Source organism: Podarcis muralis, chromosome 7 (assembly GCF_964188315.1).
Source record: "Podarcis muralis chromosome 7, rPodMur119.hap1.1, whole genome shotgun sequence".
NCBI classification, from domain to species: Eukaryota; Metazoa; Chordata; class Lepidosauria; order Squamata; family Lacertidae; genus Podarcis; species Podarcis muralis.
Window position 1 is genome coordinate 1,164,132 of NC_135661.1, and position 15,659 is coordinate 1,179,790.

Genomic DNA, 15,659 nt, shown 5'->3' on the forward strand with positions numbered 1-15,659 from the left:
GGTCAGGTGGAACAACTCTGTCTTACAGACCCTGCGGAAAGAAATCAGATCCTGCAGGGCCCTGGTCTCATGAGACAGAGCGTTCCACCAGTGTTGAGAAGGCCCTGGCTCTGGTTGAGGCTAATCTAACTTCCTTAGGGCCCGGGACCTCTAGGTTGTTGCTATATATGGACCTTAAGGTCCTCTGTGGGGCATACCAGGAGAGGCGGTCCCATAGGTACGAGGGTCCTAGGCTGTGAAGGGCTTTAAAGGTCAAAACCAGCACCTTAAATCTGACCCTGTACTCCACCGGGAAAAGCACTGGGTGAATATGCTCCCATGGCAGAGACCCCGTGAGGAGCCTCGCTGCAGCATTCTGCACCCGCTGGAGTTTCTGGGACAGCTTCAAGGGCAGCCCCGCGTAGAGCGAATTACAGTAGTCAAGCCTGGAGGTGACTATCGCATGGATCACTGTGGCCAGGTTGGGGCGGGTAAGGTAAGCGAAGGTGGAAAAATGTCACTTTGGCTGTTGTAACCTGCGTCTCCATGGAAAGGGAGGTGTCAAGGATTACACCCAAACTCTTAACCGAAGGCTTCAATGAATAGAAGGATGAATAAGGTCTCTAAGGAAATGGAGGCCAGAGATTTTCAGTTTGTTTCCCAACCTACCTCGTCTGTGATTTCCTGATGACCACAAAAACATGAATGGGTCTGATCCATTCTTCACATTCTGATGTTCCTGTTTCTCTTTTCTCATGGACAGGGAATTGATTTTGATGAAGATCAAATATCGGAAATCGGCCTGGAAGATGGGGAGGATCTTCCTCCAAGGTAATCCTGTGCTAATCCCCTCCCCCATAATCAATTGCTTTTTAAAAAAACCCCGGTCCATTTCTATGGTGGTGGTGCTTGGGGTCTTTGAAGGATGGGAGGCAATAAACCCTTTTGACAAAAGTGCTACTCCTGTCTCCCCTCAGCATCCCAACCACAGCTTCTCTGGATGCAGCTGATCTTCCTCCTGAAAGCGGCAGCAGAGAGCAGCTGAACAACAGACTTATGGATTTCGTCGCAACAATAAAGAGTGGGATGATCCGAAGGAAGGCGCTCCAAGATCTTTGCGCCTTCCTGCAGAAGATCCAGGAACATGTGAGTTGCGTGGCGAGTTCCCGCCTCCCCCACGGAAATAAAGACACAGGACACCAGTATTTTAGGTTAATGGGCAAAATTAGGCCACAACTTTATTGATTACAGGAATTGAGTGGTATTGGCTTAGGCATTGGTCCTATCGACTAACCGGCTTCAGCCTGATTGCTAGAAGACCGGCAAGGGTTAACCACCAGTAGGGGGAGTCCTGCTGATGTACATCAACTAGGAGCTCCCCCAGGGTCACCGCTCGGGGGCATGCCTTAGGCCCACACCTCCATAGGCTTCGGACAGGGCAACGCCCCACGGAATCCTTTACCGGACTACCCTTCGATATGGGGGAAGGTGATGGCGCTTCCTCCACCCCCCCACTCATCTGCATAACAATACCCTTACCAATGCCTCACTGCCAATGCCGAGGAAGTTGTGACGATTTGCTATGAGGTAGGCAAAAAGCCAAAAGGCCGGTGCCAATTTGCCAAGTGGAAAAAATTCCTACCAGGCCCCTTGACGGCGACCAACCGAAGTCCATAGCAATGTCAAAGAGCCAAACCTAAAGGGTGGGAGGGTGGGAAAACCGGAGCAGCTGGGGCGCTGGGAGAAAGAGGGAAATCCTCAGGCGCGCCGGCCCTAAATAGCGCGGGCCACGCCTCCCAGGCCAGCCGATTGGCTGGCAAGGGAGATGACACGCCCGAGGATTCCCTGCTCTCGCGGGGGCTGCAAGCCAGCCCCGAGTACGTGGGGGGAGGGCATGAAGCCCACAACCCCACCTCCTCTCCAGCTCAGAAGTGGCTTTACTGAAGGGAAGCATTGCAACCATGCAGGGCTGTCAAGGCCTTCAGGCTGCTGCTTCTAGGCCCACCCTGCAAGGTGCCCAAGGGACGATCAGGCATCCCAGCACATACTCAATTTGGAGAACAGAGCTGGGCCATAGTGAGTAAAGTGGCTGAGAAAAGAAGAAAAAAAGCAAACATTAGGAAAAGAGGGTTTAGGTTTAGGATGCTAAATGTTTTGGAATGTTTGGAATAAAAATGTTATAGGAAAAATGGTGATCAGTCCCTTCTCTGGGTTTCTTCTCAGCCATCGGCAGTGATTCATGCATGCTCCTATGGCCAACTGGTGGCGATTTCCTGCCTTTGTGCATTGGATCCGGACCCGGAGAGCAGGCAGCGGGCAGCAGAGGCTCTCTGCCATCTTCTGCCCATCCTGCGGCACAACGAAGGTAAGACTGGAAGAATGCATCCCAGCATGGGGTGGGGTGAGCAAGGCCCAAACTAACCCTTTGGCTTTCCTTTGCAGAGACACTGGCAGGAACGTTAAGGAACCAAATGCTCATCATCGGAGCTGAGCAGGTCCTCGAATCCACCGGAGGACCGGTTCCTGGGCTGTTCGTGAATAACTGTTACTCTCTTGTCAGGGTAAGTCGCTGTCTCTCAAGCCACATGTTCTGGGTTCCGCAGAGGCAGCACCTGGGCTTTCTGCTCCCCAGCCCTGCCCTGTGGGCATCTCTGACCTTCCTCTCTCGCTTCAGGTCTTTGGCGCCTTTCTCCCTGCGGAGCAGCTCTTGGAGGCCATGTGCTTCCTGGCCAGAGACCTGGTTCTTGAGAGCAGCTTCGACCCCTTGGACATCTCCCACCTGCTGCAAGATTTCATCAAGCAGTTTGGCGGCACAAAAGTGAAGGTAAGGCGTCTTCAAAGGTAGGAGAGAAGAAGATTCTCCGCTTTGGTGTAGGGGAGGCAACCAATACTCCCCAGGACCCTGAGTGGTACCTTGGAAGGAAGAGGCTGTGGTGGCACAGGTCAAGGGTCCCTCTTTCAATGAGGGATGGAGACAGCCCCGCTTCCTTGTACTCTCCAAGCAACCCTCTCCTTTTCTCTGACAGGTGGAGGTGCTGCTGGAGGCCTTCTATAAGATCGCCCAGGGGCCTACAGTGCAAGGCAGGAACATGGCCGTCTTCGCGTTCTCCATCTTGGCGCACCACCACCTGGACCAAGTGGTGCAATATCTCCAACAGTTTCCCTTCGGGTATGGAGCCCTCCAGGTTCTACTGGGCTAAGGGGGAGGTTGGCAAGCTGCAGGGCTTGCTCAGAAAGCCCTTGCTGCCATTTCCTCTCTCTGGAGCATGGCAGCAAGCAGAAGACTTGAATCTGACCATTGCTCTTGTTTTTGCATTCACAGAGACTGCGAGAGAGTATGGAAGGAGGTTTTACCATCGGCCGATCCAGAACAACTGCTCAATCTCATGGCCGAGCAGATTTACCAAAGCCCCTTGGCGGAATCTGCCACCCAAGTGGTAAGGACCAACCACCTGCTTTCTGGCTTCCTTCTTCCCAGGGTAATATCGAGGGGTTCCTGTATTCTGCAGAAAAGCAGAGAAAGTGACTTGCACCCCTCTCTCTTCCAGCAACATCTCACCAGCCTGTGGCACGCCATCCTCAGGATGGAGGACTACAAGGCAGCTGTGCGCTGGAACTTCCCACAGCTGCTGATCGCTCTCCTGGGGATGGTTGTCAACTTCCACTACTATCAGGAATTCCTCGGGTGAGTAGTGTGTTGCAAAGGGACCAATGGAGTCCTTTCCCCTTCAGCCTCGGGGGGTTTCCAGTCCAGCTTGGTTTTCCAAGGGAGGCTCTCCTTCAGGCGGCTGCTGGGGAAGGAATGTGAGTGTGTGCCAATGACCCTCCTGGTAAAACTGGCCTTGCTTTGGTTCCAGAGGGGCTAAGGAAGTTCTGCACCTCCTTCTTGGCACCACTGGAGAGCAAGTGGAGGCGGCCATCGTTGACCAACTTTTCTGCCGGGAGACTTTCAGCCAGGGGTTGTCTGCCATGGTGAGGTAAGAGGAAGAACGCGGTGACCTTCCCCAGTGGTCTGGCAAACGGAGCTGAAGGCACGGGATCGGACTGTGCCCGTTTGCTTCCTGCGGTGTCTTTCCCTTCCTTACCAAGATCTCCTTCTCCATTTCAGAGCCGTCGGAAAACAACGCTGGTGGATCTCTCCCATGGTGGAAAGCATCATCGCTGCTCTCGAGGACCAGGATTTTGCCGGGATGCCACAAGTCGCGGCAGCTATCTACATTGAGGTGAGGGGGACTGACGCGGGCGGAAATGGGTGCAGCAAGGAGGCCCTGGCTTGGTTTCTGCCGAGTGTTGGGCTACTTTGAGCCTAAGGACTGTTGCCTGTTTTAGTGCTCCTTAGAGTAGACCCATTGGATTTGATGTACATGGCAAACTTTGGTCCATTCACTTCAGTGGGTTTGCTCTGTGCAGAATTGCAAATGGTGGGTAAAAGGAGAACCTGCCTCAGCCTCTTATCCCTGAAGGGTTTCTTTCTCTTTGGGCCTCTTTAGCTGCTCAGCTGCCGTCTGGAGGTCTATCCCTGTGAAGATACACTGGAGCAGCTCCTCAACTGGCTGGAACACGACTGCCTGGAAGTCCGGAAGCTCAGTCTCAGAGGGATATCCCTGCTTCTGGACTCTGACATGGCAAGTGATGCTCAGAGGAGGGGGGGGGGTACAGATCTTGATTCTAATCATGGCCCAGCACTCTTTTGCTGGCACAATACTGAAGGGCCTGTGCTAAAAGGCGTGAGGCCTTTCAGACCTTTGAAAAGATTCTCTCTTTTGTGTAGGACCCTTCCTTCCTGAGGGATTCCCTCTCTGATGTAGAAGCTGATGTCCTCCCAGAATTGATAGAGATGGTAGACCAAGCCTACCATTCCAGGGAACTGGGAGAGGAAGACCTGGAGATGCTGGCGGCAACCTACTGCGGCCTGGCTGCCCATGTGAGTATGAGGGGAAACATGACACCACACCCAATGGAGGAGGAATGCTTTGGAAGAGGAAGGGTGGGGGTTAGACTGGCATGCAGCGGAGATGTTCTGGCTTCAGGAGGGTGTTCCTCTGGAAAGTGATCTGATGAGAAACACAACCTCTGATATTTTCTGCCTATAGGAGGAAGCCTCCGTCCGGGCATCAGCCATCGAACATCTGGGGCTGCTTCGGGGCTGGGCGAGAGACCAAAGACTTCCCATTACAACAACAGAAGAGGAAGCCATTCACGAACTGGTTGTGGTCCTCATTCACCTCGAAGACGAGGACCTTGAAGTGGCCAAGGTGAGGGCCAAAGAGGTGGACTTATGCAGTAGGAGGGAGGGATTGTTCTCAGGAGCTTCCGAGACTATGTACCGCAATTTGTAACCCTCTTCTCTTCTTGTGTTGCAGGCCGCAAGGAGGGCTCTTTCCCATCTAGCCCCAGAAGTCAAGTGGTGGGCTCATTCCAACAAATTTAGCCTCCACTTTGCTCTCCACCAGGCTGCCAAGCATATGGTAAGGTCCCTCTGCCTTTGTTGGCAGCTTTGCCCAGGCATGTCTTTGGGAGTGCAAGGCTCTTCTGCTGCGCTCTCAAGCCTCTCTGATGCCACTTCTCCTTTGTCTTTGCCCACAGAGCAAGACCTTCAGCAAGAAGATCCTTCGGAGTGCTGCCTTATCATGTACGCAGCCGTCTGCCAACAGTCTGCCAGCAGTCTCCAGGGTGGCAGCTCTGCTTCTGGGTAAGTCAAGCAACGTTCTTCCCTGGTAGGGATGGACAGAAACGTCTTGGTAACAATGGCAGGGAGGATGGACATGTCCCCAGGCCACCTGCTAGGTAGGCCTCCATCTGTGCCCAGATCTTGCTCTGAGTGCTCCGTGAGGGTGGAGGCCTCTAGAGCATACCTGTCCTCCTGCCGAGCTGCCTCTGTCTCCGCTTGCTTTGCACCAAGATGACGTCCCTTTTCTTGCCTCTTTCTCTCTCTAGGTCATCTGGCTTTCCGGGATGCCAGTTTCATCCACAATCAAGACATGGCATCCTATGGAACATGTGAGTGAGACGTACGGAGGGCAGGGAGGGATGCTTCTGCTGAGAAAGGTCTTCAGGGGAAGGCAAATTCTCAGATGTATGTTCAGGCAGAGGTGCCACAAGATGAACATGCAAAGAGAATTGGAATGTGACTTCACTGCTCTCTCTTACACACAAACACAGCTGACGGCTGTTTTCATATTGTTGATGGGTGGCTCTTTTCCTGTGCATCTCCCCCTTGCTCAACCTTTCTCCCTTGCCACTCAGGGCTGGAGGAGATGCAGCAGCACGAGGAAGAAGAGCTTAGGCAGACAGGGAGGAGCTGCCTGAACATCATGCAGCGGGCCTATAGACATCGGAAGAAAGGCAGGGTCCAGCGCTTTTTGAGGAGGCTGCTCCACTGCGTTCACAGGGAACCTTACCCGAAGGACTTCCTGAGCTGCATGCCAGGTGAGTGAGGCATCTGGTGGGCTATTGGGACATCTGGTGGGCTGTTTGGATGGGACGTTTCTCAACGAGCCCCTTTCTCCTCCTGACAGAACATCCGGAGTAGCGCCAGGCCAAGGCAACGTGGACACCAGAGTTGTGCTGCAGAGATACCATCTTCTGCTCTCCGCAGGATCCAGTCTGGACCAGCGCCAGGAACATCAACGCCACCAGGATCGACCAAGAGGAGTGGTGCTGCCCTCACAACCCTCCGTACACAGCGGTAGGAAACCTTTTTGTTGTTGTGTTTCTTGTTGATGTTGTTTTTGATTGTTGATTTTATTGATTTTGAATCTCAGGGTGGTTCACAACACCAAGTATACGAAGCACAAAATAAATAATAAGAATAATCACTGCACAAAATTCATAATAAAAATATCAGAACATAATATAAATTAAATAAAAACATACTAAAAATAGACACAAGACCAATGTATGCACACTAATAAACAATACAAGAGCCCTGAAACAACACTCCAGCCCACAAATACAAAATCTAAATCAACGTAACACATTTAACAACCATTTAAAACAACCCCACCTTCTTGAAGAAGGCTGATATATTAGATTTAGAAGGTTGGAATACGAGGTTTGGATGGCACGCCTACCTAACATACAACAAAGTGGCAGTGCATAAGGACTTTTAAAATCATATACAGTGGTACCTCGCAAGACGAATGCCTCGCAAGACAAAAAACTCGCTAGACGAAAGGTTTTTCCGTTTTCGAGTTGCCTCGCAAGACGATTTTCCCTATGGGCTTGCTTCGCAAGACGAAAACGTCTCGCGACTTTGTTTCCTTTTTCTAAAAACCGTTAAAACAAAGGGTGCTTAGCTTGAACAGCTGCAGTTGCGACTTGACTTTGAGGAGCAACTGTTAGCACGTGGTTTGGTAGCCTTTTCTCAGACTTTGCTCACTTTTGAAGCTTTTCCAAAACTTACCATTTGGTAAGTTAAACTTTTAAAACTTTTTTGGGGGGGTTTGGATTTTGGGTTGGGGTGTTTGGGATTCAAGGACTTGGTGTTGTGGGGGGGTTTGCGATAATCTGGGAGCTTGTGGGGCTTTTTTTGGAATTTTTATGATTTTCTGCGACCATTGGGCCATGTTGTTTTTTTTTCAATTTTTTTTTTCCTGAGTTTGAATTTCTGAGTGCTGGCTGGCTGGGGGAACAGTTGGGGAGGTTTCTGCAGGAATCTGGGACCATTGGGCCATGTTGTTATTTTTTGAAATTTTTTTTTGTCTTGTTGGGGGAACAGTTGGGGAGGGGTTTGCAGCAGTTGGGGAGGGGCAGGGGGAGCAGTTGGGGAGGGGTTTGCAGCAGTTGGGGAGGGGCAGGGGGAGCAGTTGGGGAGGGGTTTGCAATTTCTGTGTGGTGGGTGGCTGGGTGCTTTTGAATTTTTTGGATTTGAAGCACATCACTGATTTTTTTTCTCGTTTTCTGAGTTTACGAAGGTAAGAGCTGTGCTGCCATGGGACCCAAGAAGACTGCTGCTGCGGTGGCCGGCGAGAGGAAGAAGGAGAAGGTGACGCTGGAAATGAAGAAGGAGATCATCCGGAAGCACGACGGCGGAATGCGTGTGACGGACATCGCCAGGGAGTACGGGAGGAATCCATCAACCATCGGGACCATCCTGAAGATGAGGGAGAAGATCCTGGCGACTGATGCAGCCAAGGGAGTCACCAGGATCGTGAAGAACCGCCCAGCTGTTCTGGAGGAGTGCACGTGGCACATGACGTTGGGAACTTTTTTGATACGAGGGTCATTTCGCCTTTCAGGGAGGTGCTGAAAAGGCGGATGAAGCAGCAGACTATGGACAGGTTCTTGAGCAAGAAGCAAAGAGTGGAAGAGGAGCCTTCTTCGAGTGGTCCCCCAGAGTCTTAGAAAATGTACTGTACACTTTGTTGATTTTTAAATGTTTTTCTGTCATGTTTATAAAGTTAATTTATTTTCCCTTCAATTTTTGAACTGCTCTTTACAGTATGTGTGACTTTAAAGAGCAGTTAATAAACTGTTGTTGTACCAAATTTGGCTTTGTTTGGACTTTTTTTGACCATAGGAACGCATTAATTGATTTTCAATGCATTCCTATGGGATTTCGTGATTCGCAAGACGAAAAATTCGCTAGACAACAAAACTTGCGGAACGAATTAATTTCGTCTTGCGGGGCACCACTGTAGTAAGAATTTCATTATACAAGGTCTGGGATAAGTACTACAGACTATTAGAGCCCAAAATACCCTGGTGGGCATCCCCAGTGGAGATGATAACAGTAAAAAAGACAAACATGGGCACAAATTGGGCAACTTACCAACAATTAATAAAGGTAGAACAGGGCCAATTAAAAATCAAATTGTATGAAGAAATTAAACAGTATTGTAACGGCTGGATTCAATATCACCAAATAGTGCATATACTTAATCAGGATAAGAAAATTGGTTTTGGAGAAAAGAAGTCATTCTTACAAAAGGAATTAGTACAAATGAATAAAAAGACCCTATCTAGGATGTATGATCTACTTTTGGAATGGGAACTCAAGGATGAGATGCTAAAGGACGTTATGATAAAGTGGGCGCAGGATTTTGGCCACAACATAATGTTAGCTGTGGAAATTTGACATCAAGTTCACAGCATGTTATACAACAAGGGAGAATCTAATGAAAATGATCTACCGGTGGTACCTAACCCCTGCCCCATGGAATCGCCAAAAATCTATAAGCAAAAAACCAATGTGTGCTGGAGATGTAACACCGAGATAGGAACAATGTACCATATATGGTGGGGTGTAAGGAGATAAAAAGCTTTTGGAACAAAGTTCATGAAGAAATCATTAAGGTTTTTAAAAAAATCATTCAACAAGAAACCAGAAGCGTATGTTGCAAGCATAAAATTTTGATTCTTAAGATTTTAGGCTCTTCTAGCCTTAACAATTTAAGCATTATTAGGATACATGGTTATACATAAAGTATATAATCTTGATTCTTAAGATTTTAGACACTTCTAGCCTTAACAATTTAAGCATTATTATCAGTATTTATGGTTATACATAAAAGGTAAAGGTAAAACTCTTCCAGGTGGCCTTGCCACATTCCCCCCTTTCAAGCTTAGAAACAAGTCACCGTTGTTTCTCCAGCTTGACTCTCATGTTGAACCCCGGTATAGACAACTGTGTCTCTCAAGGGGATCTCTTCAGGGGGCATTTCACGAATTAGTCAAGCATACTCATGCTCTTCTTCTGCCGGGGGGGGGGGGCAGGGCTCGGTATATGGCCATGATGTGGGTTTCAGTGAGATTCTTAATGCTTTGGGCCACCATTCCTCTGACTAGAGATATGCAGCAAGGGGTGATGCAAAGAAGTATTAGGAAGACTAATCCTCCTACCCCAATGGCGGTCAAAAGGCTATGTAACCATCCTACTCCTGGGACCCAAGACCACATCCATTCCCAAGGATTCTGACTGGGTTGGTTATCATATATAAGGGCCTGTAATTTTGGCAACTCGTCCTCAATAGTGTTGTTGAGGTCATGAAACTTCACTCTGCAGTTGCCTTCCGGGACTATTTTACAAAAACCTCCTGATTTGGCAAGGAGATAGTCAAGAGCAAGTCTATTAGCTGCTGCTATCTGGTTCAAATCCTCAATCTCGGACTGCAACTGTCGGAGGATATGTGTAGTGGCATTGATGGTTTTCTCCAACCTGCATGTTAGGGCAAATAGTGCTTCACGATTTTGTTCAGCCACAACTCCCGGATGTATGCCGATGGTGAGGATGCTAACGAAGCCTCCACCAACAGCACCCACAGAGCGGGCCAGGAAAATCTCATCACTGCACTGTTCCCCTTGGACTTCTCTCCTCTTTCTGTTTCTAAGAGAGGGTAGAGGAAGAAAAGCCTCCACAGTCACAGGGAAAGTAAAGGCACCCATTCCCACACACTGATAATTACCAGGGTGGTAATTAGTGGTTAGTCCATTATACAAGAACCAAAGATTGGGGTCCTTGATCAGCCAGCCAGAACAGATGGATCCCTGTCCGGTGAAGTTGACTGTATATTGGGGAAAGTATGGATACAGATCTGAGGATGTGGTGTTGCTTTGGTAAGAGGCGTTGAAGCAACCCCACAACCAAAACTTAGCAGTGCACTGTGTGTAATTTCCCAGCCAACCTTTATGTTGGTGGTGCTGGACATGCGGCCAACCTTTCCAGGTTGCTTCAGGTTAAGAACGGACCTCCAGAATGAATTAAGTACTTAACCCAAGGTACCACTGTAATGGAATTTATATACCCCCCTATACCCCAGGGTCTCAGGGCAGTTCACAGAATAAAATCAAGATATAAAACCATAAAAGACATAATAAAAACAAAAACCCAATAGCCCCCCTCAAAAAGAAAAAAACCACTTAAAAAGGGGATAGGATGCAAATCAGATCAACCAAAGCCTTGGTTAAAAAGGAACGTGATTAGGAGTATGCACGATTCTAGTCCAGGGATCAGAAAACTTTTTCAGAAGGGGGCCAGTCCACTGTCCCTCAGACCTTGTGGGGGGCCTGACTATATTTTGGGGAAAAATACGAACGAATTCCTATGCCCCACAAATAACCCAGAGATGCATTTTAAATAAAAGGACACATTCAACTCATGTGAAAACACGCTGAGGCCGGATTGAGAAGGCGATTGGGCTGGATCCGGCCCCCGGATCTTAGTTTGCCTACCCATGTTCTAGTCCTTCTTTGATACCCCAAGATTCCAGAGTACTGATTCTAGTCAATAACCCAAGATTCTAGTCCAAACTTTGTGTCATAAATTCATCCCCAGCGGCAGCTGAAGAAGACAGCTGAAGGACATAAAGTGGCCTGGATGAGGCCCATCTAGTCCAGCACCCTGTTTCCACAGTGGGAAGCCCCCAGGCAGCTTGACTCCTGTGGTTTCCAGCAACAGGTAATTGCTTCTCCCAAAGAATGCTGGGAACTGTAGTTTGCTAAGGGGTGCTGGGGATTGCAGATTGTAAGTGTTATGTATGTAAGAAGTTCTCACCCTGGGCCAGCAGGGGGATACTGTAGATAGTTTTAACTCAGGTCCACATATGGGATTGAGAGTGACATTCAGTGATTGGATAGTTACAGAGAGTGTTTATATTTTATTTTCGGTTTTTCCCCTTGCCAAATATATTTAGAAATACATTTTAGCCATGTGTTGAAACAACCTGTCTAGCCAATCACCGGAATCAATTGAAACAGAATAACATTCTTGGCAATACAGTTATCTTTATAGTCGACACTACCTAGTAGTGAAAGATCCATTCTGCTCCAAATTTGCAAATTTAATATCTTCCCGAAAAGACCCTGATGTTGGGAAAGATGGAGGGCACAAGGAGAAGGGGACGACAGAGGACGAGATGGTTGGACAGTGTTCTTGAAGCTATGAACATGAGTTTGACCAAGCTGCGGGAGGCAGTGGAAGACAGGAGTGCCTGGCGTGCTCTGGTCCAGGGGGTCACAAAGAGTCAGACATGACTAAACAACAACAATATCTTCCCAGGTTTTCAAATAATTATCTTTAAACAAATTTATATTGTTTGCTGTTGCCCATACACCTAAATACTTAACCCATGGCTGTGATGGCAGCCTACATTTAAAGCATGGGCTTCACCCAAAAAATTCTGGGAACAGTAGTTTAAGGGTGCTAGGAATTATAGTTGCATGTGGGGTAAACTTCTGTTTTTGGGATTCTTTTGGGGTAGCTTTTGGGACTTTTTTGTTCAGAGGAAAAGTGAGGAAGAGAGGCCACATTGATAGAAGCTTATAAAACGATGCACAGTTCGGAGGAGGTGGAAAGAGAAGTTTTTCTCATCCTCTCACAACATCATGGTCATCTAGCGAAGCTGAATGTGGGAAGAGTCAGGGCAGAGATAAAGAAATGCTTTTTCACACAGCTGTGGAACCGTTAAACTATGGAACTCACTGCCACAGGAAGCAGTGACGGCCACCAACTTGGATGGCTTTAAGAGAGGACCAGACAGATACATGGAGGAGAAAGCTATTGATGACTTAACCACCATTCTGGCAATGCTTTGCTTCCACGGTCAAAGGCAGTCAGTCATGCTTCTCAATGCCGGTCACTGGGAACTAGAGGAAGGAAGTGGTCTTGTGCCCTGGTCTTATTTGTGCGCTTAAGCAAGACAAAGGAGATAGTGTTGGACTTTCGGAGGAAGAGAGAACTAGCTCCGCTGTACATTGGGGAGGGCTGTATGGAGAGAGTCTCTTCCTTTAAATCCCTGGGAATTTATCTCAGTGAAGACCTTACTTGGAAAATCAATATAACCCAGCTGGTTAAGAAGGCCCAACGGAGACTCCATCTCCTCAGTGCATTGCGAAAGAACGATGTCAATCAACATTTGATTGTCCTTTCATACTGCAACATGGTGTGGTACGCTGGTTTGACATCAACTGATAGGAGGTGCCTACAGAGGGTGGTGAATACAGCACAAGATAAACTGCTTCTGGTGCAACAGGACACCGTGATGGAAACCAGAGTGCACGGAACCGCTGTTTACCTTCCCGCCGGAGCGGTACCTATTTATCTACTTGCGCTGGCGTGCTTTTGAACTGTTGGGTTGGCAGGAGCAGGGACAGAGCAACAGGAGCTCACTCGCCACAGGGATTTGAACCGCCAACCTTCCGATCGGCAAGCCAAGAGGCTCAGTGGTTTAGACCACAGCACCACCCGCATCCCTACTTGATACAATACATAAACAATAGCTGCCCAGGGTGGCTGGGGAAACCCAGCCACATGGTTGGGGTCTAGATAAAGTATTAATTATTACATGAAGCAAAATACAAGCCCCCCGCAATATTTGAAATGTGCACTTTTCCCAATTTTGCAATGCAAGTCTCCAGCCAAGCAATGCATAAAGAATTAAATTATATCTAGGTAAACTGTGCATAAAAATGCATGTGTTTTGGTCAAAGTAGCACATGAGAATGCATTATTCTAGGGAGAACTGCTTTGCAAAAACAACTTGCATCTATTAGGGAAAATTCACATCAATTGATTTTCACAAGAATTATAGGACTAAACTGCTTGTGGCGCACCGGACACCGTGACGGAAGCCAGAGCGCACGGAAACGCCATTTATCTTCCTGCTGGAGCGGTACCTATTTATCTACTTGCACTGGCGTGCTTTCGAACTGCTAGGTTGGCAGGAGCTGGGAGAGAGCAATGGGAGCTCACCCCGGCGTGGGGATTCAAACCGCCAACCTTCCGCTCGGCAAGCCCAAGGGGCTCAGTGGTTTAGACCACAGCGCCAGCCATGTCCCCACACAGCCTTGGAAAAGAACTCGGCATCGAACAAAACGAGACTTTATCTCTCTCACATCCACCAACCTCTCCCTTAAGGCCTGCTTGCTGCTTTTCTCCATTTAGCAGGAAGCCGTCCCGGCCTGCAGCAAGCACAAAGGGAGATGGTGGGTGTATGTGTGTACTTTTTGCAGGGCCTGCTTCCCAGCTGGAAATCCTCACCCGCAACTCCCTTCTCTTTGTGACATCCATCACCTCTTCATTAAATGCTTGGATAGGCAGGCGACCTCTCCGCCTCCTCTTCCTCACACCCCTGGGTTCCTTTTTCCGCTGATTAGGCTGATGATGAAGGAGCCTGCTGGGAACAGCTGAGCCTTCGCCACCCCCAAAAAGTGAAGCTTCCTTCTACGTCTTCAGGGACATGCTTCTCGTCTCATTAGCTGCCGCCTGTAATCAATCGGGTTGGGATTAACTTGTGCCATCAGCCGTTTGCTCCTGGACTCTAGGGTTCAAGTGGGGGGAGATACTGAGCAGAAGGAGAAAGGAAAAGTACCAGATAAATTCATGCTCGCTCTATACCGGACCAGAAAGGTGGACAAGCACCTACAAATCCCAAAAGGACCTTAAAAGAGGGGCCAGAGGGAGATTGCACCTGGAAGACACAGGATTGTGCAAAATTTGGGTTAATACTCAATAATGCAATGTAACAGACATCACGTATTTTGAGGGCGCTGAGCCTTTCGGCTTCCGTTCAGGTTGAAAGAAAAAGTTTATAGCCGAGCTAAGGCGGGTGGTGCTGTGGTCTAAACCACTGAGCCTTTTGGGCTTGCCGATCAGAAGGTCGGTGGTTCGAATCCCCACCACGGGGTGAGCTCCCGTTGTTCGGTCCCAGCTCCTGCCAACCTAGTGGTTCGAAAGCACACCCAAAAGTGCAAGTAGATAAATAGGTACCACTCTGGCGGGAAGGTAAACGGCATTTCTGTGTGCTGCTCTGGTTTCGCCAGAAGCTGCTTAGTCATGCTGGCCACATGACCCGGAAAAACTGTTTGCGGACAAAGATCGGCTCCCTTGGCCAGTAAAGCGAGATGAGTATCGCAACCCCAGAGTCGTCTGCGACTGGACTTAACTGTCAGGGATTCTTTACCTTTTTTTATAAAAAAGGTAAAAAATGGATTAGAAAAATGTAATTAGATGGGGGGGGGCAGAGTCCAAGGGATCTAAGCGATCACAGAAGTGTAGAAATTGAAAATGATGTGAATGTATAACAATGTTTAAAAACTGAAAATAAAACATTTTAAAAAAAAAAGTTTATAGCCCTTCCTATTTTATTTATATTTCATGAGGTTTATATACTCTAAGCCTCAAAACGGATTATTACAGACTAGCACGAAGTGCTTGGAAATTTTAAAAAACAAACAAAAAGAGATGTGTTTATAAACGGATAGCATCATTTGTGAGTTTGGACCAGCCACCCCAAAAATCAGGCAAAGTCGTGCTGAAGTCACGCTTCCATCTGGCATGTTGGTTCAAAAAGGCACCCAAACATTGACGTCAATCCTCAGGAACTCTTGTATTATCTCAAGATGCCGCTGAACCTGTGCCCCCGAACAGGCCTAAGCCATGCAAAAGTGATTCTTCTGTCTACCATCTTGTTGCAAAATGGTGCCCAGCTTTCCAACAGCTTAAAAAAGTGTGCCCCCACTCCCTCCAGGAACCCCTAATGTAGAGTTTGGCAACAATATCACAAGAAACTATGCCCCCAAATGGGTAGAGTCATGCCGGTGTCATGCTTTGTTCCGCCATCTTGATTCAAAATGGCGCCCAGTGCCCATGTGTTTCTGACCCACAAGTCCCAATGGACACCAGCCATGGGTGATTGGGGGGGAGGGGCCACGTTACCATAACTCCCTGCATTCACCATGCT

General features: G+C 48.4%; 1 protein-coding gene across 2 annotated transcripts in view; it reads left to right on the forward strand.

The window, feature by feature from the left end:
- The first annotated feature begins 1,035 nt into the window (after window positions 1-1,035).
- Window positions 1,036-15,659, forward strand: part of LOC114589881 (uncharacterized) — a 75,067-nt gene continuing 60,443 nt past the window's right edge. The window contains exons 1-14 of one of the 2 annotated variants that reach the window (XM_077930977.1): window positions 1,036-1,125; window positions 2,203-2,344; window positions 2,422-2,540; window positions 2,654-2,803; window positions 3,006-3,148; window positions 3,302-3,416; window positions 3,528-3,664; window positions 3,837-3,956; window positions 4,088-4,202; window positions 4,470-4,604; window positions 4,751-4,903; window positions 5,073-5,234; window positions 5,343-5,447; window positions 5,566-5,717. In XM_077930977.1, the coding sequence (XP_077787103.1) occupies window positions 1,036-1,125; window positions 2,203-2,344; window positions 2,422-2,540; window positions 2,654-2,803; window positions 3,006-3,148; window positions 3,302-3,416; window positions 3,528-3,664; window positions 3,837-3,956; window positions 4,088-4,202; window positions 4,470-4,604; window positions 4,751-4,903; window positions 5,073-5,234; window positions 5,343-5,447; window positions 5,566-5,700 (1,821 nt within the window). In that variant the 3' untranslated portion in view covers window positions 5,701-5,717. Of the gene's footprint in view, window positions 1,126-2,202; window positions 2,345-2,421; window positions 2,541-2,653; window positions 2,804-3,005; window positions 3,149-3,301; window positions 3,417-3,527; window positions 3,665-3,836; window positions 3,957-4,087; window positions 4,203-4,469; window positions 4,605-4,750; window positions 4,904-5,072; window positions 5,235-5,342; window positions 5,448-5,565; window positions 5,718-15,659 lie in introns of those variants that run through there. The other variant, XM_077930978.1, reaches the window with a different exon arrangement.